Here is a 22,808-nt window from a genome sequence, read left to right on the forward strand (position 1 = left end):
CCCTGTCTCGAAAAACCAAAAAAAAAAAAAAAAAAAAAAAAAGTGTGTGTGTGTGTGTGTGTGTGTGTACGCATGCGTGTTAAGGTACATGTGAAGTCAGAGGACAACCTCAGGTGGCAATCCTTTCCTTCCACCCAGCTTTGACACAGGGTCTCTTGTGTGAGGCTGTACATGCCTGGAGTTCTCCTGCCTCCACCTCCTGTCTCACTGTAGAAGCAGAGGGATCACAGACTGGTCTTACTGTGTCTGGCTTTGCCTGAGTTTGGTCCTCATGCTTCTGGGCAAGCGTGTCACCCACTGAGCCACCTCAAGCCGTGCACGACTCCCTTACTCATTTTCTTTTTCCTCTCCCTCCTCTATCACTTCCTCTTATTTTGCTGAGTGAATTCCAAATTCTTTTCTTCTCTTTGTTTTCTCCGTTTTTTGTTTGTTTGTTTTGTTTTTGAGACAGGGTATCTTTGTAGCTTTGGAGCCTGTCCTGGAACTAGCTCTCGTAGTCCAGGCTGGTCTTGAACTCACATAGATCCACCTGCCTCTGCTTCCCAAGTGCTGGGACTAAGGGCGTGTGCCACCACTGCCCGGCTCTGTTTTTTAACACAGCAATTTGGTCACCCAGTTTCCTAAACTTACATTTGTCAAGGACAGACATTGAAGAAAAGGATCTTCTACGCACTGGGACTCGTGCTTCTAAGAAGGTAGTTGTGGTTAGAAATGGCATTTTTCTGCCGTTATAACCACAGCATTTCATATTTATTGAGTGCTTGCTGTTGTGCCTGGCACTCTGTCAAGAGCTGTTCGGAATCATTTTCTCGTACAATCGCCACAACAATCCTGAGGCAGTTTTTGGTATTGATTTTCCTAAAGATAAGAAAGGGTGCATGTGTCAGAAAAATGAGGTAATTGACCCAAGATCATTCAGCCAGCAAGTAGTAGAATAAAGATAAAGAAAACCATAGTCTTTGTGGGTCCAAGCCTGTGCTCTTTCTCCTCCATTTTCATGGCCTTTCAGGGGAGAGAGGAGCGAGCAATCAGACCTGAGGCTACATGAAAGCAATGCCATCTGCTCTCATATTGTTTGACAACTTTGAAAGGGTTGTTTTCCATGTTCTCTCATTGTTCCTGTGAAGAATGGCTAGTTATTTCAAACTGGATAAGATGGATAGCAAGAAAATAAAATCAGGCCTTGTGGGAGCAAGTTCAGCTTAGGGTGTTCTGTTTTGAGGCTATCGAGGTTGTAGGTGCCTAGGAGGGTCAGGTGGGACTGTAGGAGTCAATGTGAAGTCGCGTGAAGCAGCGGCAGAGGGATGGTCAAGACACCCCTCATAAGTAACTGAAGCCGCCAGGAGGATGGTGGGGCCACAGCCAGTGCAAACCATGCCAGAGGCTGAGATCTTCAGTGTGCCAGGAGCGATGAGGGGTCAGTGGTGAGGAACCAACCATAGAGGCTGGGGGTCAAAGGAGAGCCATGCTGCCCCACCTCCTGGTGTTAATGATGTGGAGAAGATGACTTACCTTTCTGCAGAGGGCTGCCGTGGAGGCCATGTCCCAGAGGAGGATACGATTTTCGTAAAGATAAAGAGGTCACCTGAGGACTCCAGAGGTGTGATGGGTAGAACTGGGGTTCTAGAGGTCAAACAGGGTGAGGGGACTGGACTGAAAGGACTGGCAGGCATCCTAATAAGCAGTGTAAAGACCGTGAGTCTGAAGGAGAGGCACAGAGGGGCACATCTGGGCTGTTCCCTGGGCTGCTGAGAAACACTGTATACAAGTTTTCATGGAACGGAGAAAAATCTGGCTTTGTAACCTGACTCATACTTCTAAGATCTGGGGTAGGGATGACTATGGAAAAGAACAACACTGGGTGATGGTGATGCATATCTTTAATCCCAGCATTCGGGAGGCAGAGGCAGGCGGATCTCTGAGTTCGAGGCCAGCCTGATCTACAGAGTGAGCTTTTGTCTTGAAAAATCAAAAACAAAAACAAAGAAAACAAACAAAAAACAAAATGAGAAGAAAAGAAAAGGACAACAAGGGGCTGGAGAGATGGCTCAGTGGTTAAGAGCACTGGCTGCTCTTCTAGAGGACCCAGGTTCAATTCCCAGCACCCACATGGCAGCTCACAGCTGTAACTTCTGTTCCAGGGAATCTGACATCCTCACACAGACATACATGCAGGCAAAACACCAATTTCCATAAAAAATAAATAAATTATTTTTAAAAAGAAGGAAGAAAGAAAAGGAAAATTACTCTAGACCCAAACTGTCAATCCAGTAACCTCAGGAAAATGAGAAATGAAGTCCCTACTGGGATTTGAAGGTGAGGTGCTATATACACCTCTTAAACCTACCACTCCTGGGAGAGTGGGCCCTCCTAAGGCTCAGACAAGAACATAAAGCACCCCAGTTAGCAGCCCCCACGGCTGGTAACAGGGAAGCAGTGACAGTCCTTTTAACGAGGTTGATGACATTTCAAAAGGTTACTCAGGCCATTGCCCGAGGGGGTGGAGAGAAGAGGCAGGAATTGGAAAGCATTAGTCCCTGAACCATATTGCAGAGAAAAGGAAATGGAAGAGGAAGGACAGGCTATATTCAGATGGTATCATTAGCAGACTCAAAGGACACGGATCACGAAGGGATGGATGTGTGGGGCAGAGGATGACACCCAACTTCCTTTCTTAGCTTCTACCTATAGACAGGCATGCTCCCTCCTGGAGTGTTTATTTATTTATTTGTTTATTTATTTTTGGTTTTTCGAGACAGGGTTTCTCTGTAGCTTTGGAGCCTGTCCTGGAACTAGCTCTTGTAGACCAGGCTGGCCTCGAACTCACAAAGACCTGCCTGTCTCTGCCTCCCGAGTGCTGGGATTAAAGGCGTGCGCCACCACCGCCCGGCTCCTTGAGTGTTTATGAAAACGGAGTAAAGCATTTGGAAATAGCAAAACCCGACATCATCATCATCTACATTATTACCAAAGCCCCCTGAACGCCCAGTTAGTGAAGACTACAGAACGTGGGCTGAGAATTAGGGCAGATTGTAATAGTCACCCAGATATAAGAGGGTCTGGGGCTCCCAAGAAATCCTGGATTCCTTACACCTGCCAGGGACAGAGGGGCGGGGCAAATCTTACAGGGTTCCGCCCAGGGGCGGGGCCTGGACCCAGCGGGAACCCAACCCATTTCCAGCCAGATCCTAAGCCCTCGGTAGCCGAGGTGGGAACCAGACCCTCCCCGCTCGCCTCGCGCCCACCGCCAGCAGCAGGTGCGACAGTCCAGCTACACCGTCCGGGAGCCGGTTCCTGTCCGAGGTAAGGGGCGCGGCCCCGAGCAGCTGGAGAACCGAGTGCAAGGCAGCCTGGGGGACTCGGAGAGGGGCTGCGGGAGGCCGCCAGGGACCCGCTCAGCAGCAGAACAGGAGCGCGGGCCTCGCACCCGGGATCCCAGGTCCGCCGGGGACCAGCGACCGCTGGGGCTCGGGGGCAGATGAGCAGCAACTGCAGGCAGTGAGGGGTGGCTGGAGGCATCTAGCCGCGGGAGAGGGTACCAGGCTGCTGGGGGTAGTGGAGGGGTACTGAGAGGATGGAGGGAAGGCAAGAGAGATGGGGGTGTGCAGGTGGAGAGCTGGGGTGGGCCAGAGGGGCTTGAGTAAGGGCTGAAAGGAAGGGGCGCAGGGCAGGAGCGGGTGTCTGGTCAGGTGGAGGATTAGGGCTTCCGGGACGCGAGTGTGGTTTAACTGGGACTGAAAGGGTACAGAATCGAGCCCATGTCGGGGGTCTCGGTGGATGGAGACATAGGGGTGGGGCTTGGAGAGGACAAGCTTGAATGTAGGCAAAGGTAGGGAAGTCAGCTGGGTCTGTCCCACCCTCAGAGGGAGTGGCAGGAACTAGTTAGGGAAGAGGGTCGTGGCCCTGCATATGAGCGAGGGGTACCTGAGTTCTGGTCAGCAATGAGCAGGGTCTTGCTGCTGGAAGCAGAGGAACCTTGAAGAAACTTGGAGAGTCAGGTTGTGGGGGTGATGGGTCCGGTTAGGGAGGCTGCCACATGTGAGTGAGGTGGAAGATGTTGTGAGGTTCAGTACAGCCTAGGCACTGGCTGTGTCTTGGCTCTTCACAGCATGAGGACAGCAGGCGCTGGACCAGACTACAGTGCCGACTGGTGTCGTGGGCAAGAAGAAAACAGTGAACAGAAAAATTCATCCTCATGTAACTCTATCTTGGCATCTAAGCGTGGAAGAGACTTTGAGAGGGCAGGATGACAGCCTCTAGAGCCAGCAGAGGTGCCGAGTGGGCTTCTCATCCCTCCTTCCCAGAATTCAGATGAAAAGCTGTAGATTATAAACAGTGTGTGTGTGTGTGTGTGCGCGCGCGCGCGCGCGCGCGCGAGCGCATGTGCACGTGCACGAGCATGCAGGTGCATACCCTCATACAAGCAGATAGAGCACACTCATTTTGTGCCTCAGAACCGAAGAGGAGAGCCCTTGTTACCCAAGCGTGAGGACTTACGTTGAAAGCCTCAGTGTGTAAGGACCTGGTATGATCGCTCTGCCTGGAAGCCCAGCTGTGGGGGCGGAGACAGAGACGGTAAGACCCTTGGAGCTTGAAATTTGATTGTCTCAAAAAATAAAGTGGCAGGGCTGAGAAGATGACTCATCAGGAAGGAGCACTTGTTGCTCTTGTGGAGGACAAGGGCTCGTTCTTAGGAAGAGCATGTGGCTCACAATCACCCTAACTCCAGCCCCAGAGGACTCTGACCGACACCTTCTTCTGACCTCAACAGGCACCAGGCACTAGCATGGTGCACATACAGACACATGGGCAAGACATTCATACACATAAAAAAAAAATTAAGTCCATCTAAAAGAAAAAAAAAAAACAAGGTGGAGAGCAATAGAGAAAGATACCAGTGCCCTCCTTTAGCCTCTCTCTGCATGTGCAGGGGTACACATGCACAGGGGTAAAAGCGCCTCTATCCATAAACCGCGCGCGTGCGCGCGCACACACACACACACACACACACACACACACACACACACTGCACGAAATAAAACTAAATAAAAACAAAAGAGGAAGACCATGGAAGTTGGGAAAGGCCACCTGTGGGAGTTGAGTCAGGAGCCGTAGTAGGCAGATGGGTCAGCGAAGTCTCTTGGATGCTAAAGATGTAGCTTGCGCTAGAGTAAGGCATGCTCCTACCAGAAGAGCAGCATGGGAAAGGTGCAGGATTGTGAAAGGAACCATCAGCAATGGAGAATGTGCTCACGAGGCCCCTGCTCCATCCCTGCAGAGTTCAGGGAGGGCCTGGCAAAGCTGTGGGTGTGCGGTGACTGTGGACTGGGTGAGTGAGTGAGCGGGAGAGGTAAGATTCGAGAACAGTGTGAGTTGACGAGAGTTTTGTAGACTGTAAAGCACAGTAGCAGAAAAGCCACTGTCACTATGCTGTGTGCTGTGCGGCTGTAATGGTACCCCTGGCTCCCTCCTTCCGGTCAGAAGGAAGGAAAGCAACGTGCATCAAGTTTTGATTGTGTGAAGCTAGAATGCTTCTGAAGCAACTAGCAGAATGTTTAGTGTTTAGTAATCTTCAATAAATGGTAGCTGTCACGAGAGTGTCTCTGTGGCTCTAAGAGTCCTGGGAAAGCAGTGAGCCTGGGCTCCATTGGTGGTGACAGGCTGGCAGTCGGAAATGGTCTAAAGAAAGAGCAAATTGTAAAAGTGTGATTTGGGGGAAGATGGCCTACGATAGAACAAGATCCGCACAGAGACCCAATTCCCTTTAAAACGTTTTCAAATTTGTAAAAGTTATTATTATTTTGTGTTTGTGTGTGTGTCTGTGTCTGTGTGTGTGTGTGTGTACATGACATGTGTAGGGGGCAGTGAGTGTGCCACACTGAAGACGAGGTCAGAAGACACCTTGACGGGGTCAGTTCTCTTCTTTCACCTTTACTCTCTTCCAGTTGCTCCTGAGCTATCCTGATCACCTCCAGCTGCCTCCTTTCTCCATTAATCAATGTTCTGTGAGGAGGGCAGAGGGTGACATTCACCAGGCTTCTCCTGCGTTCCGTGTGCTATCTTAAATGCATCTTCCGCATCACCTACAATCTTCCCAACAAAGCTTGTTTAACTGTGCTAGTCATGTGACTTTCTTTATCCAGGTAATAATACAGAAATGATAGAACAGGAAACTGAATCTAATTGGCTTGATTTTGAACCCTAAACTAAGATGACTTGATAGGAAATACACACGCGCACTCACACACACACACACACACACACACACACACACACACACACGAAGCTCACAAGCCATCTCAGGGGGTAAAGGTCACTGCTGCCATGGCTGATGACTTAAGCCTGATCCTGAGACCCACGTGGTGGAAGGAGAGGACCTGCTCCTGCAAGCTGACCTCTGACCTCTTCCACAGGAGCACAGTGACACATGTGCACTTACAAGCATACACACGAAATAAGTATTTTTTAAACTAAGAGGTTTATAAAGCTCGAAGGGTAAGCCAGCTGGCCCTGAAGAATCTTCCTGTCTCTGCCTCCCCAGCACAAGCCACCATGTTCAGATCCTGTGCTTTAGCTCGGATCCTGGGTATTGAATTCATGTCCTTGTGCTTCTGGGGCAAGCGTTTTACTGACTGACTAATCCATCCTCCCAGATCCTGTAAAGCATTCATTTACATGCTGACTTTAAAGTGTAAAAAATAGTTCTAAAAAGCCATTTTGTTCACTTGTTTTATAAAGCAGAAACCGAGGCCAAGGGTGCGATTTTGCCTGTAGTTGCATAATTACTTTGAGAGCCCAGCCCAGGTCCCTCAGACTTAAAGCCATGATGAGTCTTCAGACTCCATCAGAAAAGCACACCCATTGCCCCTGCACTCCATTTACCCAGTCCATCTCTTCCTGCGGGACTGTGGTCTCTTTCCTTCTTGCTCGCTCCTATCCTAACCGAAGTCAATGTCTTCCTTAGCTGTGTATTTTTTGCTGCCCACGAGACTGAAAGGGTTGTTTTTCATAACAGCCTTTTGGGGAGACACCCCCTGAGAAGTCTGGGACTAAGTATGGCTTCCCAGATGATTTCGGGGCCTTCATCTGTATTGCTCGTCACGGAGACAGAGAGCTTCCCAGCTTTATCATTTTATGCAGCTGTCACAAAAGAGGGAAGATCTGATCAATGCTTATCGTACAAATGCGGTTCTGTGGGTACCACTGTGCAGTGCAGCCAGCGACCTGTCTGCTCAGATCTGCCTCAGGCAGCTGCCTGCTGAGATACTTTCTGCTTCTCTATCAAATGTCTCTGTCACCCCTGCCCCCCCTCTGGGAAGATGCCCTCAAGGGGGCTTCCACCCGAACCCTTCCTTTCTGCTCTCCTCCTCTCTCTGTTCTCATAAAACCTCCTGGGAAAGCCGCACTGTGTCCAGATAAGCAGACTTGACAGCCCAGCTGGTAAATGCGGCATGGTGGCTTGACACTCTGTCCTGAGAATGCTATTTCGCTCACCTGAAATTTTGCTATGGCTTTATTTTCCTTAGACCCAACCTAATCTGGGAGACATGCATCCTAACCACCAACTGACTTGTCATGTGACCTTAGACAAATCACTATTCTCTATGGAGCCTCAGTGTTTCCTACCTGTGATGGGTCGGGCAGATCAGGGTTTAAAATGTATGGTGGTAGGGCTGGAGGATCGCTCAGTAGTTAAAAGCACTTGTTGCTCTTCCTGGGACCTGGGTTTGGTTCTCCGTGTTGGCACCCACATGGTGGCTCACAACCATCTGTAACTCCAGTTCCAGAGGATCCAACACCCCCTTCTGGCTTCGGCAGACACTGTACACATGTAGTATACAGACATACAACACACACAAAACACCATATACATAAAATAAAAATAAATCTTTAAAAAAATAAAATGAAACTTTAGTTGATCCTCTCCCACTCCCCTTTTCCCCATCACTCCCCACTTCTTCCTCTGCTCCCCCATCATTCCCCACTTCTTCCTCTGCTCCCCATCACTCCCCACTCCTCCCCCTGTTCCCCCATCACTCCTTACTCCTCCCCCCTGCTCCCCCATCACCCTCCACTCCTTCCCCTATTCCCCTTCACTCCCCACTTCTTCCTCTGCTCCCCCATCACTCCCCACTTCTCCCCCTGCTCCCCATCACTCCCCACTCTTCCCCCTGCTCCCCCATCACTCCCCACTTCTCCCCCTGCTCCCCATCACTACTTTAGCATAACTAGTAAAGTTAGGCAAGTTTCCCACAGGTTCTATATGAACTTATATATATTTTTTGTCAACACAGTGAATGAAGCACATTTATATTAATTCTATTATTTGAACTTTACACCAGCTTGATGGAGTCAGTATTATTCTCAGATGAGCACAGTAAGGCTTTGAGCTTGAGTAACTCCCAGGTTCATGCACTGAGATACTGGCAAAACTGGAACCAGTAGCCAGGTTTCCTACTTTGATAAAAAGAGGCTGCAAACTTCCCTTTTAAAAACTATTTATTTATTTAGACAAGGTCTTCTGTAGCCTAGGTTAGCCTCAGACTTGATACGAAGCTGAAGATGACTTTGAACTTATGATCCTTTTGCCTTCATCTCCTAAGTGCTGTCTTAGGAGGCTATAGGCCTGTTCCAACATACCCAGTTTCCAGATCCTTTCAATCCTAGCAATTTAAGAATATAAAATTGCTGAGCTTGGTGGAGCATATCTGTAGTAATTCCAGCATTTGGGGGCTGAGGCACAAGTATCGTAAGCTCAAGACTAGCTATATAGTGGATTGCAAAGCAATAGCCTGTCTCTGCCCCCACAAAAAGTGTAGGGCTGGGAAAAAGCCCAGAGGTTAAAAGCACTTACTACTCTTACAGAGAACTTGGGTTTGGTTCCCTTATACCCACACTGGGTGGCTCACAACTGCCCAGAAAACTTCAGCTTTAGGATACCCAACAGCCTCTTCTAGCTTCCAAGGGCTCCTGCATACACATGGTGCACATAAATTCAAACAAGTTCACATACCTACATATAAATAATAATTTTTGTCTGGGTGGTGTTGGCGCATGCCTTTAATCCCAGTACTCAGGAGGCAAAGGCAGGCGGATCTCTGTGAGTTCAATGCCAGGCGAGTCTACAAGAGCTAGTTGCAAGACAGGCACCAAAGCTACACAGAGAAACCCTGTCTCAAAAAACAAACCAAAACCAAAATAAATTTTACTAATTTTATGTGCATTGGTGTTTTGCCTGTATGTATGTGTATATGAAGGTGTCAGATCCCCTGGGGCTAGGGTTACAAATGCCGTGTGGATGAGAACTGAACCTAGGTTCTCTGGAAGAGCAGCTAGTGCTCTTAAACTCTGAGGCATCCCTCCAGCCCCATAAATAATAGTTTTAAAATATTTCAAAAGTGCTAAACTGGCTATATAGTGGGAAAAGTAATAGAAATTTACATTGGTAGTTTGAGATATGAAAAAAAAAACCAGATACATGTTTATTGAAAGAAGTAACATCCCCTAAGGAATCACTATAATCACAGGTGAAATACGGCTAAAGCTGCCCTGAATTCAGAAGGGGAGGCAGCCAGTTCTTTACAAAACGTGCCCTCGAAATAGAGCCCAAGTGAGGGGGAAGACAGTTAAGAAAGAAGTGAATTAAAAGCTGGTGCGCTCCTTAAATACCAGCACTCAGGCAAATCTCTTTGAATTTGAGGTCAGCCTTGTCTACATAGTGAGTTCCAGGACAGCCAGGTCTATGTAGAGAGACCCTGTCTCAAAAAAAAGCAAAGAAGAAGGAGAAGGAAACGAAGGAGAAGGAGAAAGAAGGAAGAAGGAAGAGGAAGAAGAATTAAAGGGGCCAATAAAATAATAAACGCTGCATAGCTTCCACAAACCAACATCCAGCCCCAGATTGTTTACACATAGTCCTGCTGATTCTATTTCTGCCATAGCTCCAAGCAGGTGATGTTTCCCCTAGTTTAGGGCAAACACTCTGACTTGCAGGGTTTGTATGACTTGTCCAGGATTCAGCGGATGTTAGAACGGCAACTTTAAACCTCCCCAACACTGCAGGGTACCACATCTAGTCTCTGCTGTTAGCCTTGAGACCCTGCCAAATCCCCCTCAACCAAACGGAAACAAGGACTCCCGTCCCCCCAACTTTCATTTCTCAGATTTACCTTAAAGGATAAAATGAGATAAAGGATCTGAGGTTGAGCTGAGAACCAATCTCTGTTTTAGTAAAGTTGCTCTCTGATCAGCAATTTTATTTCTCAGACTCCATCCCCAGGGAATAATTAGGAAAATGAATAAAGGTTTATATTTTTTTTTTAAAAAAAGTCCACCGCAGTGTAATTTATGATAGGACAAGCGAGCCAGAGCGATGACTCAGCAGGTGGGGGCATTGTCGAGTCTAATGACTGGCATCCACACGGTGGATGGAGAGAACGGATTCCTGAACGCTGTCCTCAGACCCCACACGTGTGCCATGGCATATGCACGCCCAAACACGCAATAAATAAATACAAGTAATGCGATTTTTAAAAGTCCAGAAAACAACTTTCAAAGCAAAATTAGCCAGTGTGGTGGCATGTACCTGTAATCCCAGCACTTGGGAGGCAGAGGCAGGTGGAGCTCTGTGAGTTCCAGGTCAGCCAGAGCTGTCTGGCTCAAAAAACAGGAACAGGGGTCCTGTCTCAAAAAAATACAAAACCATAACAACAAACAAACAGAAAGCAAAAAAAAAAAAAACCCCAAAAACATATAAAATTGAAAACACCTTTTTTCTTCATAGATAGCATTAAAGGATTGGTCAAATAAGGCAGGGTAGAATGTAGCTATAAATGCCATTGAAATAGTATTTATGAGGAATTTTTAAAGTATCAGCACTTTTTGAATGTACTTTAAAATTTAAGTACTTTAAAAATGACTTTGTTTTTATTTGTGTGTGTGTGTGTGTGTGTGTGCAAGTATGTGCCGTGTGTGTGTGATGGGCACAGGCAAGTGTGCACAGAGGCCAGAGAAGAGCCTCAGGGATCCTACTGTAATGCCAGGGTTATAAGCCTGTGTGAGTTATGTGGGTGCTGGGATCCAAACCCATGTCCTCAAGTTTACACAAGAACTCTTAACCCCTGTGTCATCTCTACAGTCCGGAATCACCCAGTCTTGAAGGAGGACGTGCAAACTAAAAGGGAAGGTTTACGAGACAGTTTAAGTAGCCAACGGCGTCCATCTGTCTCTTCCAACCTCACTGTCTTCCTCCACATAAATGCTATCCAGACAGGTTCCACCCCTTGCCTAGGGAGCCTTTCTGGGGCAGACTAATTTAAAGATGATGCTGGGGGTCTCAGATAAAGACTTGAGATCTGCGAGCAAAGAGCAGGAAGGTCGCGAAGAAGTTTTGGTACAAGGTTGCTAAGGGCCTGATGTATTTATCGGATCTTCAGGAAACCTTTATTTCATTTCCATGTTCACCAGCTTCTTGCCCTTTCAGTTTGCTCGGGAGGTTCATAGAGCCAGATCTACTAGCTCGCCCCTTTCTTTTTACATTTATTTACTTAAAACTTTTTTTGTGTTTGTGTTCCTAGCTGTGTGCCACAGCACACGTGTGGAGATCAGAGGGCAGCTCTCAGGGGAGCCAGTTCTCTCCTCCACCGTGTGGGTTCCCAGGGATTAGAGCCGAGTCATCCGGTGCCATCAAGTGCCATTGTTCACTGATGTCCACTGTTTCTTTCTGAGAAACAAAACAAAATCCCCAGGAATTTCCAAAGAGAGTGAGAATCTGAACATTAGCTCACATAAGGTGACTCCACCCTCCTCTGACCACTTACCTAGCCCATGTCTAGCTTCTATGCTTAGTGCTTGTGAGGCTTCTGGGATGCAGAAGAAGCAATTGAAGACTGCACTCAGCTGGGTGTGGTACCCACACTTTTAATCCTAGCACTTGGGAAGCTGAGGCAAGAGGATTGCCTCAAGTTCTAGGCCCAAGAGCCCATCTCAAAAAACAAAAAGACTAGGGCTGACGAGATGGCCTAGATGGTAAAAGCCACAGAGCTTGACGTGAGTTCAATCTCTGTGGTGGTCTGAGTAAGAGTGGCCCCATAGGCTCATGTGTTAGCATGGGTAGTCACCATGGAATGGCGCCCTTTGAAAGGAGTTGAAGGATTAGGGGGTGTGGCCTATGGAGGAAGTGTGCCATTTGGGCTTTGAGGTTTCTAAAGGCCATGCCAGGCCCAGAGTTTCTCTCTGCCTACAGATCAGGATGCAGAACTCCCAGCTACTTCTCCAGCACCATGTCTACCTGTGTGCTGCCATGCTTCTAACCATGATGATAATGGACAAACATCCGAAACTGTAAGCCAGCCCCCTACTAAATGCTTTCTCTTATAAAGGTTGCTTTGTTCATGGGGCCACTTCACAGAACAGAATAGTGACTAAGACAATCTCTGAAAGCCACATGGTGTAGTCCAATCTGTTCTCTGACTTCCACGTGTGTACAGTCACACACACACACACATGTGCACGCACACACACATGTGCACGCACACACACACAAACACACACACATGTGCACGCACACACACACACACAAACACATGTGCGCGCACACACACACACACACACACACTACAAATTAATATTTTCTAAGAAGATAAACGAAGTCTTAAAACCAAGTGCTAGATTGCGGGGTTAGAGCTGCACTGTGGGGTGTAGATTCAGGTGTTCGAGGAAAGGGGAGCGTATGTTAGACTTGACATATAGTACGTTTTGCTGAATGGATGAGTGAGGGAGTGGACAAATCACAGCTCTGAAGGATAGAAGTATCAGGAATATCCACACCTCTGTGAATTTACCAGTTTTTAAGGATGTCTGTGCTAACCGGTTGACTTTTGCCATATTAACATAAACCTAAATATATCTGGAAAGAGGGACTAGTAGTGGTATATTATTTGTATTTTGATAAATAAATCTTGCCTGAAGACCAGAGGCAAAGCTAAAGCCACTAGAGGTCAGGCAATGGTGACACACACCTTTAATCCTGGGATTTGGGAGACAGAGGCAGGTGGATCTCTGTGAGTTCAAGGCCACCCTGAGCTATACAAGATCAATGTAGAAACAAATCCAGTTGGTTGTGGCTCACACTTTTAATCCCAGAACTAGAGGGAATATAAAATGAAAGAAGAGGAGAGGCTTAGTCTGCTTAGTTTGCTATCACCAAGCCTTGGTAGAGGTAAAATTTCTCTAGTGGCTTGGCTGCCTTGTTTTTCTGGTTTTCCGGTTGAACCCCAATTTCGTCTCTGTGTTTTTATTATTCATGCTAGAGGGACTCTCAACTGAGTCTAGCAAATCTTTGGGGAGCAGTTTTTTTTTTGATTAGTGATTGATGTGGGAAGGTATCATCACTCACTGTGGGCGGTATCATCCCTGGACAGGTGGTCTTGGGTTGTGTAGGAAATCAAACTGAGTAAGCCATAAGGAGAAGGGCAGGAAGCCACATTCTTCCACAGCTTCTGCTTCAGTTCCTTCCTTGAGTTCCTGCCTCAGTTTCCCTCAGTGGACTGTGAATTGGGATGTGTAAGCCAAATAAACCCTTTCCTCCTCAAGTTGCTTTTGGTTAGGGTTTTTATCACAGCAATAGAAAGCAGACAAACATGTCAATCATTTGTTTGTTTGTTTGTTTGTTTAAGACAGGGTTTTTCTGTGTAACAGCTCTGGCTGTCCTGGAACTCACTCTGTAGACCATGCTGCTTCTAACTCACAGAGATTTGCCTACTTCTGCCTCCCGAGTGCTAGGATCAAAGGCGTGTGCCACCACCACATGGTTCTCAATCATTAAAAAGAAAAAAAAAATCTCTCTCAAGTCTTCTGAGAAAATGCAAGAAGAAACTGTTCTTCCCATTTGCCACTCTCACAAAGAGAGTGAGGGCCCGAGGTAATGAGGTGACTTTGTTAATCCTTCCCATATGTTCATAGTGTCGCAGTAGGCTAGGATTTCAGCTCGAAGCCAGGGATGCAGAAACAGGGTACATTAGGTTCCAGATGCTCATCCTGAGAGGGGAGGAATAGTAAACAAGTCTGAAATGACGTAGGTGCCAGCAGAGGACTGTGGGAGCTCAGGAAGAGGGGTAAGCGATGCTGTGAGGACGAGGAGACACCCGCTAGCGGGAAAAGACTCCAGGCGGAAGGGTTGCACAAAGTAGGGACAAAAGGAAAGCATATTGTGGCGCCTTTGGATTACAGTAACGTCACTGGCATATTGTTATATGAAGATAGCACAGGTAGATAGATAGATGGGGGAATGGTTGAGGGGGACAGCCGAAAGAGCTGAGGTCTAGTGTTTGTGAAGGCGGACAGTTCAGGTTTTATCTGCAGAGCTGTGAGGAGCCAAAACAGTTTAAAAACAGAGACTGCTAGTCCAGTACTGAGCCCACCCTCCTACAGGGGATTCTCCTTGATCACCAGGTCTCCAGAGTATACTAGGGCCTACCAGGCTTGTCCTTTATCTACTGTTCTGCTAATCGTGTTTTCCTGTTCTTGTTTTCTGAAGTGACCTGGAGATCAGTCACCCTGTCTGATTCATAGTTGAACACCCCCACCCCTATGCTCAGCAGGGGCTCACCCCAGAGCAAAGTGCTCAGCAAATATTTGTTGAAAGAATGAATGGGAGGAGCCGGGTTCCACCCCAATCCTGAGACAACACTTGGGGCCCCGAACCCTGGTGGGGAAGCTCTGAGCAGTGTTTCTTCTGCCATGGTCGGTGACCATTAGAAGGCTGGTGACTCCGAGTCACACCACAGTAACTACAGGCCTCTCTTGCAGATGGCTTCAGTAACTGAGGGTAAAGCTGGAGTCAAAGATGCCTCTGACCAGAATTTTGACTACATGTTCAAACTGCTCATCATTGGCAACAGCAGCGTTGGTAAGACCTCCTTCCTCTTCCGCTACGCTGACGACACCTTCACCCCGGCCTTTGTCAGCACCGTGGGCATCGACTTCAAAGTGAAGACAGTCTACCGCCACGAGAAGCGTGTGAAGCTGCAGATATGGGTGAGCGCTAGGCCCTGTGAGCAGAATGGGACAGGGCTACGGGCACACGGCTTGGGAGGCGGGGCTAGCATACATCTGGGTCTCACAGCATCAGACAACAATGCCATTTCAGGTCTGGGCCTCCATTGCCCCATTTTCTTCCCCTGCATACTTATTCTCCATTCCGTTGCTGCTTAACTTCCAAAAGGCTTTATTCTGGCTTTTACAGACCAAGAAGCTGGGCATTAGAGTTACAAACTGGGTTCCAGTTCTACTTCTACCACTTGCAAGCCAGGGGAATATGACTAAGCTATTTAAGCCCTCTCGGCCACCCGTTCCTTCGGGGGATTATAATCTCATCTAGTTACAGATGGTTGCATAGTGTAGTTCCTAGACACAGTGCATACACCATAGATATATACAAATCAGTCATCGATCGTTGCATAACAAATTACTCCGTGGTGTAAAACAAGAGCAACAACTGATCACCTTCCCGACTCAGTGGGTCTAACAGTAGGGTTCGCTTGGGGCCTTTCGTGACGTGTGTAGCCGGATAGTGGCCTGAGCTGCGGTCAAGTGGAGGGCTGGAGGATCCACTCCCAAGACGGCTCACTCACATGTCTGGTGCTGGCTGTTGGCAGGAGGCCTTCCTTCCTCTCTTCCCATCTGGCTGTCTTAGCATCTCCATGGGGCTGCTTTACCATCTTCATTGTATGTATGACAGCTGGTTTTCCCCGGCGTGAGAGCTAAGAAACCAAAGAGAAAAACGACAACGCCTGTTAGTCACACAGCCTAACAGTATTCTCTGGGTTACTGATTGAGTGTGGGAAGAACATACACAGAGGTCCAAACACTGGGAGGAAAGGGTCATGGAGGTCTGACCGTCTTGGAAGTTGGAGGCTCAGCTTCTCTTACTATCTGCTGGTGGCACTAAGAATACTTGCGCCTATCTGAGAAGTTCGTCAGAGTGCTTAGCAATAGTGTAGCCTTGCGGCTGGAAATCTTGAAAATTTGAGAAATAGTAAAACCATGTGATGCTATTGTCTATTATACTTAATAAGTGTATAATAATATATTGGAAATGTATCTTACGGGAGAGTCTACATCTATTTTTATAAACTATTTCTCATATATTAATATACAGACATGTTTTGAAGTACACAGCATTTTTTTTTTTGAGACAGGGTCTCATTTTTTAGCCTTGGCTGGTGTGGAACTCACTACGGGGATTCACCTGATTCTGCCCCCCTGAGTGTTGGGATTAAAGGCAACTTCCACTTATAGGTACACAGTATTTCAATATAGCAGCCCCCCTTTTTTTTTTACAGAAGAAATAAAAACCTCAGAGATTAACATGTCTTGAGTCAACCACACAGCTAGAAAGTGACATTTTAATTCAGATCTTCAAATTCTGAATTATGTGCTGTTTTCTCCACATTGCACGTCTGAAATCGTAGACAGATCACATTTCCATTTAAAATAATGTTAAATATTAATTTCTAAAGGAGTGAGTGTCCATTGACTTCCTACTAAAGGGACTGAAACATCATAAACCATTGGAAATAGGAGAAGCTCTGAAGGTTTTCTAATTCATTTGTTCTCCAGCTGTGATTCAACCACATCAGCAACACTTGGGGATTTGTTAGAAATTCATTCTTGGGCCTCACCACAGATGTAATGAATCCAAAATGCTGGAAATAAACCCCCAAATCTGTGCTAGCAGGCAGTCCTAAGGCAGGCTAGAACCCCAAATCTGTGCTAGCAGGTGATTTTTTTTTTTTTTTTTTGGTTTTTCGAGACAGGGTTTCGCTGTGGCTTTGGAGCCTGTCCTGGAACTAGCTCTGTAGACCAGGCTGGTCTCGAACTCACAGAGATCCGCCTAGCAGGTGATTTTTAAGGCAGGCTAGAGCCCCAAATCTGTGCTAGCAGGCGGTTTTAAGGAGACTAGAGCTGGAGACCCACTGATGTAGCCTAACTACCTTGTGATGAGTGTTGATGACTACATGGAAGTACCTACTGTGTGCTAGGTACTTTCACTTATATTATCTGATGTCAACCCCAGCACAGGAATGCATGAAGGCACACGTGTGTAGGTGATCAACACTTTAAAACTGGATCAAGACAGAGAGAGAGAAAAAGGTCTGCTATAGGCAGCTGATTGGGGGTTGGGAAAACCTTGCATAAAACACAGACAACTCTTGCCATTGACCCGATGGCACATGCCTGATACCTATCCTTAGAGAACTGAAGAAAATATTAGAACTTGTTTTAAAATCTATTAATGCAGAATGGATTTATTTTTAACTATGTAGACTGGCATGGATTTCCTTTGTGGTTTCTATACTAGATGGTCACATATCCTACAGCTGAAAAATCTTGAGGCAAGAGGCATTCTGCCAGTCTGCAGGCTTGGCAGTAAGGACTCCCTTACACCCTGGTGTACTGAGAGCGTTTGCAGTTTTGATGTGCCTGGCTTAAGTAGATGTATTGATTATGCTACTTAGTTTTAACTAAATGAAACCCCACAATGGGTGTGTGGTTTTTAAAGAGTCCTGTAAAGAAACCTCCTATTGGAGACTGTGCTAAGTATAATGACCCCAGTGAATATAAGAAAGTAGTTGACTGCCCAGTCTACAGCTTCCTGGCACAAGGTCATTGTCAGTCATGTTTCGAGGTAAAATCGATGAGTCATTAGACCTGACTCATCGCTTTGCTTACAATTTTTTCAAGGATTTCCACGTAGCAAAAACGATAACTTCTATACTGTTTATATTAAAATTTAAATATTGTTTTATTTTTTTCTGTGTCTGTATTTGTGTGGATAGAGTGAGTGCATGCCAACATGTTTGTGTGCATACATATAGAGACCAGAGATCAATTTTCAAGAACTATATTTAATTGTGTCTGCGTGGGTTTGTTCATGTGAGCATGCAGTGCCCGAGGAGGCCTAAAAGAGGGAGTCAGATTCCTTGGAGTTGGAGTTAGAGGCAGTTTCGAGACATCCCAGGTTGGTGCTGGGAAGCAAACTTGGGTTTTCTTGAATGGTTGGCGTGGGAGCCCTCTCTCCAATCCTAGAGTTCTTGTTTGTGTAAGGGGATTGAACTCAGGCCATCAGGGCTCACATCATTAGCAGGTGAGTGCCTTGACCCACCGACCCATATTGCTACCGCCAGGCTTCTTCCTCTCTTGTTCTCCACCTCATTTTTTGAAACAGGGTCTCTCATTAGACCCAGAGCTGAGCTCACCAGTTTGGCAAGGTTAGCTGGGCAGCTAGCACCAGGACCTTCTCTGCTTTCGCAAAGCCAAGATCACAGGTATACACCTGGTTTCACCCAGTGCTGGGAACCTGACCTCAGGTCCCCAGGCTTGCACAGCTAATGCTTTGCAGACTAAATCTTCTCTCTAGCTCCTATTTCATTTTATATATCTTAACATAGTCTGTGCACAGAGTATGCATATGTAATCTCTGTGTATGCTGTACCTGAACTTCTCTTCCTTAAATGGTTATGTTTGGAGGCCTTGATGATAAGCACTGGGAGAAGTGTGGAAGGATTTTGACAAAAACAGAACTGCATCTTACAAAAATTTCTGGCTTTAGATGACGGAGGGATGGAAATGAGATAAAGGAACTGTGGTTTGGATCCAAATCCACCAAACTGTATACATTAAATGCACTTTTATACACCGGTTAAACATTGTGAAACCATTTAAAGTAAATACATAGGTATTGACCAAGTTATAAAAGAGAAGGGCAATTAAAGTTACCCAAATGGCTTGGATAGTTTTTAATGGTCTAAACCTAAAGAATACAGGAGTCATGAAAAATGATATAAAACTAGTTGTTTTTCTAGTTTTCACTCTGCTATGGATTTTTCTAGTTTTATTGTATGTGTGTGTTGGATAACTGCATAAAAATATAAGTCATAGTAAAAATGTAAAATGTAACCGCTTCAGAATTGCTATTCTGACTATCAAAATCATTGGAATGTATAGACTTTGGGCCCGGATAATCTTACTGTGTGATTGTTTTTGCAGGTTATTTATAATAAAGCTTTAATACTAGTAACAATAATAAGGCTTCCAAGCGAGTGTGGAGGTTTGGGTGAGAGTGTCCCCACAGGCTTGTATGTTAGAAAACTTGGTCCCCAGTTGGTGGAACCGTTTGTGAAGGATTAGGTTGTGTGGCCTTGCTGAAGGAGCTGTGTCAATGGAGGCAGACTTTGAGATTTCAAAAGCTCATGACGTTCCCAGTTATCTTTTTCTACCTTGTGCTTGTGGATAAAAATGAGAGCCTTCGGCTACTGCTCCAGCACCAAGTCTGCCTGTCTGCTGCCATGCTCCCCACCATGGTGGCAATGGACTCTACCTCTCTGGAACTGTGAGCCCCTAAGTAAATGCTTTTTAAAAATAAGCCGCCATGGTCATGGTGTTTTGTCACAGCAATAAAAGGCCACTAAGGCAGCCAGTGTGGTAGTCTACTTGGGCTGCAGTAATGAGCATCACAGACTAGGTGACATGTGCAGCAGAAATGGGTTTCTCATAGTTGTACAGGCAAGTCCAAGATCACAATACAGGTACGGTTGCGAAGGACACCTCTTCCCTTCCATCTCTGTGGCCGTGCAAGAGAAACAGAGCATTAAGAGTCTTGGTGTCTCTCAGAATACTAATTCTGCTAAATCAAGGTCTCGCACTTATGCCTTAATACTTAATAACATCTTAGCTGTCCCATTTCCAAATACAGATGTATTTCAAGTTAGTATTTCAACATATGAATTTCAGGAGGACACAGACATTTAGCTATTACACTGAGATAGTGACCGAGTAATATAGAAACTAGAAATGAGAGGTATTTAGGAATTTACTAGATTCGATGATCTATTTATTATAAAGTTAGAAGAAGGAAAACACATACACATTCTATACTTTTTTCATAGTCTATACTTTTCACACAAAAATGCTGTGATTATTTTTAAAGTGGTGTGTGTATACGAGTACCTAATACCTCCTGCTGTAACCCTCTGTAGATTGTGGAGGAGTGTAAACCCAACAGCAGAGCACAGTGCCCGCCACGTATAAGACATGTGAGGGTCTGTTTTAGGTTCGGCTCCTGGTCCACATGGAAAGGACTCTTGGGTCCCCGTCCAAGTCTTCCCATAGCCAGTTGCAGAAGTGCTAAACGGGCACCTAGTGACTCACCAGAGTGGTAGAAAGTGTTTATTTAGCTCCTCCAGCCCAGTAAGCTCTCCTAAGGCATTTCAGGAAGCTGTTCCCCATGGGGAGAGGGGAGAAGGGAGAGTAGGGGTGACCCTCAGCAGGACCACACACTACTAGAGTTTTTGTTTATCTCTGGGGATAATGGATGAGGATGGTGATGACGTTGGGCACCTTGTTCTCTCGGTTCTCTGGTCACATAGGTCCTTGAGTATTTCCCCTGTTTCCTGAGAAGCCAGTAAATGAGGATCAGAGAAGAAAATCTTCCTGGGGGGGGGGGGGTAGGGTTAGGGGTGGAGTTTCATTAATAGGGAGCCAGAGTGTACACAAATGTATTTGAGTACCTTCAGGGCCACAGACCCAACTGGAGAGAGGCTGTTTATTGCTGGTTCTGGTTGCCAAGCAACCCTGAGAGACCTGTGGGAAGAGGAGAGCAGGAAGGAGCGGCTCCTGCCACCTCTGTGTGTGGCCTGTTGATATGCTGGTCAGGGAAGAATCCACAGGTCTGCGGGAGGACAAAGTCGATCTAGGACTCTAGCGTCCTGGGTTCTGTCTCTGCTCGTTGTGTGATGTGAGAGGGTCCCCCATCCCTGCACTCGCTCCCCAAATCTGGAGAAATAATTCTGGCTGTCTTTGCTTCATGGGCTGTTGTGAAGAATAAGTGGGGGGAGGGGAGGGGAAGGGAGGGAAGGAAACGGCAGGCAAGGCAAGGGAAGGAAAGGCCCTTAGGAAGAACTGTGGACATGGTTATTATTATTTGTTAGATATGTCTGTATGATACAAATGTGAACACTCACATGGTGTAGTGTGTGTGTGTGTGTGTGTGTGTGTGTGTGTGTGTAGGTCATAGGACATCTTTATGGAGTCGGTTCTCTCCTTCCACCTTTACATGGGTCCCAGGCATGGAACTCGGAGCATCAGGCTTGCACAGCAAGTGCCTTTAGCTACTGAGCCACCTCTCTGCTCCTTGTGTCTGCTTTAAATAGTTCTTTGTATATCTCACACCTTCCCTCTGGCCCAGGTAATCACGTCCTGAAAGAAGGATTGCTGGGGCTGGCAAGATGACTGAGCGTGTAGAGTGCTTTCCATGAGTTCTGATGACCTGAGGTCGATCTCTGGAAGCCATGGCCATAACCACCACAGAATCGCCCTCTGACCTCTGACCTCTGCCTGCATCCAGGAGCACAATATATCCTGCCCCTCTACTATAAATAATAATAACAGATATCTTTTTTAAAGGGGAAAGGGGTGGTTGAGGTCGGAGATGTCAGGTTCCCTGCGCAGGACTCAGCGGCAGACTTCCTTGTTTAATTCATTCAGTAGACTCTAACGCAGGACTTGGTGCTAGGTTGGGGATGTGTCCTTCCTACTGACTTGAATTTTCACTTGAATTTTCACGGCAGAGGGTGGGGGCGGGTAGAAACTAAGCACAGGATGAAGTTCTCTTTCATCTGTCCTCTGGGTCCTGAAGAAAAGAACAGGCCTGTTTGAACCTCAGGCCTGGAGCGCGAACCTGGGAAATGCTGAGGTGGGGTTCAAGTTTCATCCCTTGATGTGGAGCTGGGATTCAGCTTCTCACACATCCACAGCTTTCAAAGCTATCTGATGACCTTCATCACACCCCTCGTTCCAGGCCTGGTCCTTGCCATAGGATGCAGCAATAGGTTCACATCAGAACCAGGGAAGGACTGGCTGGCCTCTCCAGCGTGCTTAAAGGACATTTAAGCACGTTTGCCCCGTTCCCAAGCCCGCTGCTCTCCTATCTCCTTTCAGTCCATTTCTCAGAGTGCTCAGCGACCATGACACTTGTGTACCTCCCTTACGTCACTGACTGCTCTGTCGGCGATGTTTTTTAAAGCAATAATGCTCGGCTCAGAGCACACACTCAACAAATAGTTCTTATTAAGGTCCGAGGGAGATCGATAAATGGTCCTCCCTTTCTTCTCCCCCTAAATTTGGGAGCAATTTAGAGATAGATGTAGGAGTCAGAGGGATGGGGAGTAATGCGAAAGCTAAGACGAAGCATGAGATTCGAGGCTTTAGCAAAGTCAGGCTTGCTGAAACCTTACTGTGGAGTCAGACAGATGACAGACAGACAGACACACACACACAGAGCCGCATCTGATTCTAATCTGGAGACCTGTGGGAGATGCTGGGCAGCTCAGGAGAGCCAGGAGGCTGACAGGGAGGCAAGCTCCTCTGGCTCTATGGTGTGAGGCTGTTGCTGAGTGCACCACACTGTACTCGGCCCCGTGCACCAGGTTGTACTTGGCTCTCGCGATAATCAAAATCGATTTTCCCAGGCAGCGAGTTTCTCAGTGTGTCTACAGAGACATGCTGACACTTTCATCTCCCCGAAGCCTGCGGGAGCCAGTTGCTAGAGGAGGTTTCATCTGATTTTACAATCACAACAAAGACGGTGGGAAGCCAGGTCAGAATTGCAGGCATAGTTTACTTTTGGAATCTGTAAACGAATTAGCCAGCAATCCCACTCGACTATTTGAGAGAGTCCCCAAGATAGATGTGGAGGGGGGTGTTTTGATCATCTTTCATCTACCCTGACTAGTATGGGGGAAAAAAGTAAG

The 22,808-nt window shown here is 46.8% G+C and overlaps 1 protein-coding gene across 1 annotated transcript in view; it reads left to right on the forward strand.

Annotated features, from left to right (window-relative positions):
- The first annotated feature begins 3,160 nt into the window (after positions 1-3,160).
- Positions 3,161-22,808, forward strand: part of Rab3b (RAB3B, member RAS oncogene family) — a 61,116-nt gene continuing 41,468 nt past the window's right edge. The window contains exons 1-2 of the mRNA XM_005353561.2: positions 3,161-3,303; positions 14,806-15,033. Coding sequence (XP_005353618.1) covers positions 14,806-15,033 — 228 coding nt within the window. The 5' untranslated portion in view covers positions 3,161-3,303. The remainder of the gene's footprint in view (positions 3,304-14,805; positions 15,034-22,808) is intronic.

This window comes from Microtus ochrogaster, chromosome 10 (genome assembly GCF_000317375.1).
Source record: "Microtus ochrogaster isolate Prairie Vole_2 chromosome 10, MicOch1.0, whole genome shotgun sequence".
Classification (NCBI taxonomy): Eukaryota; Metazoa; Chordata; class Mammalia; order Rodentia; family Cricetidae; genus Microtus; species Microtus ochrogaster.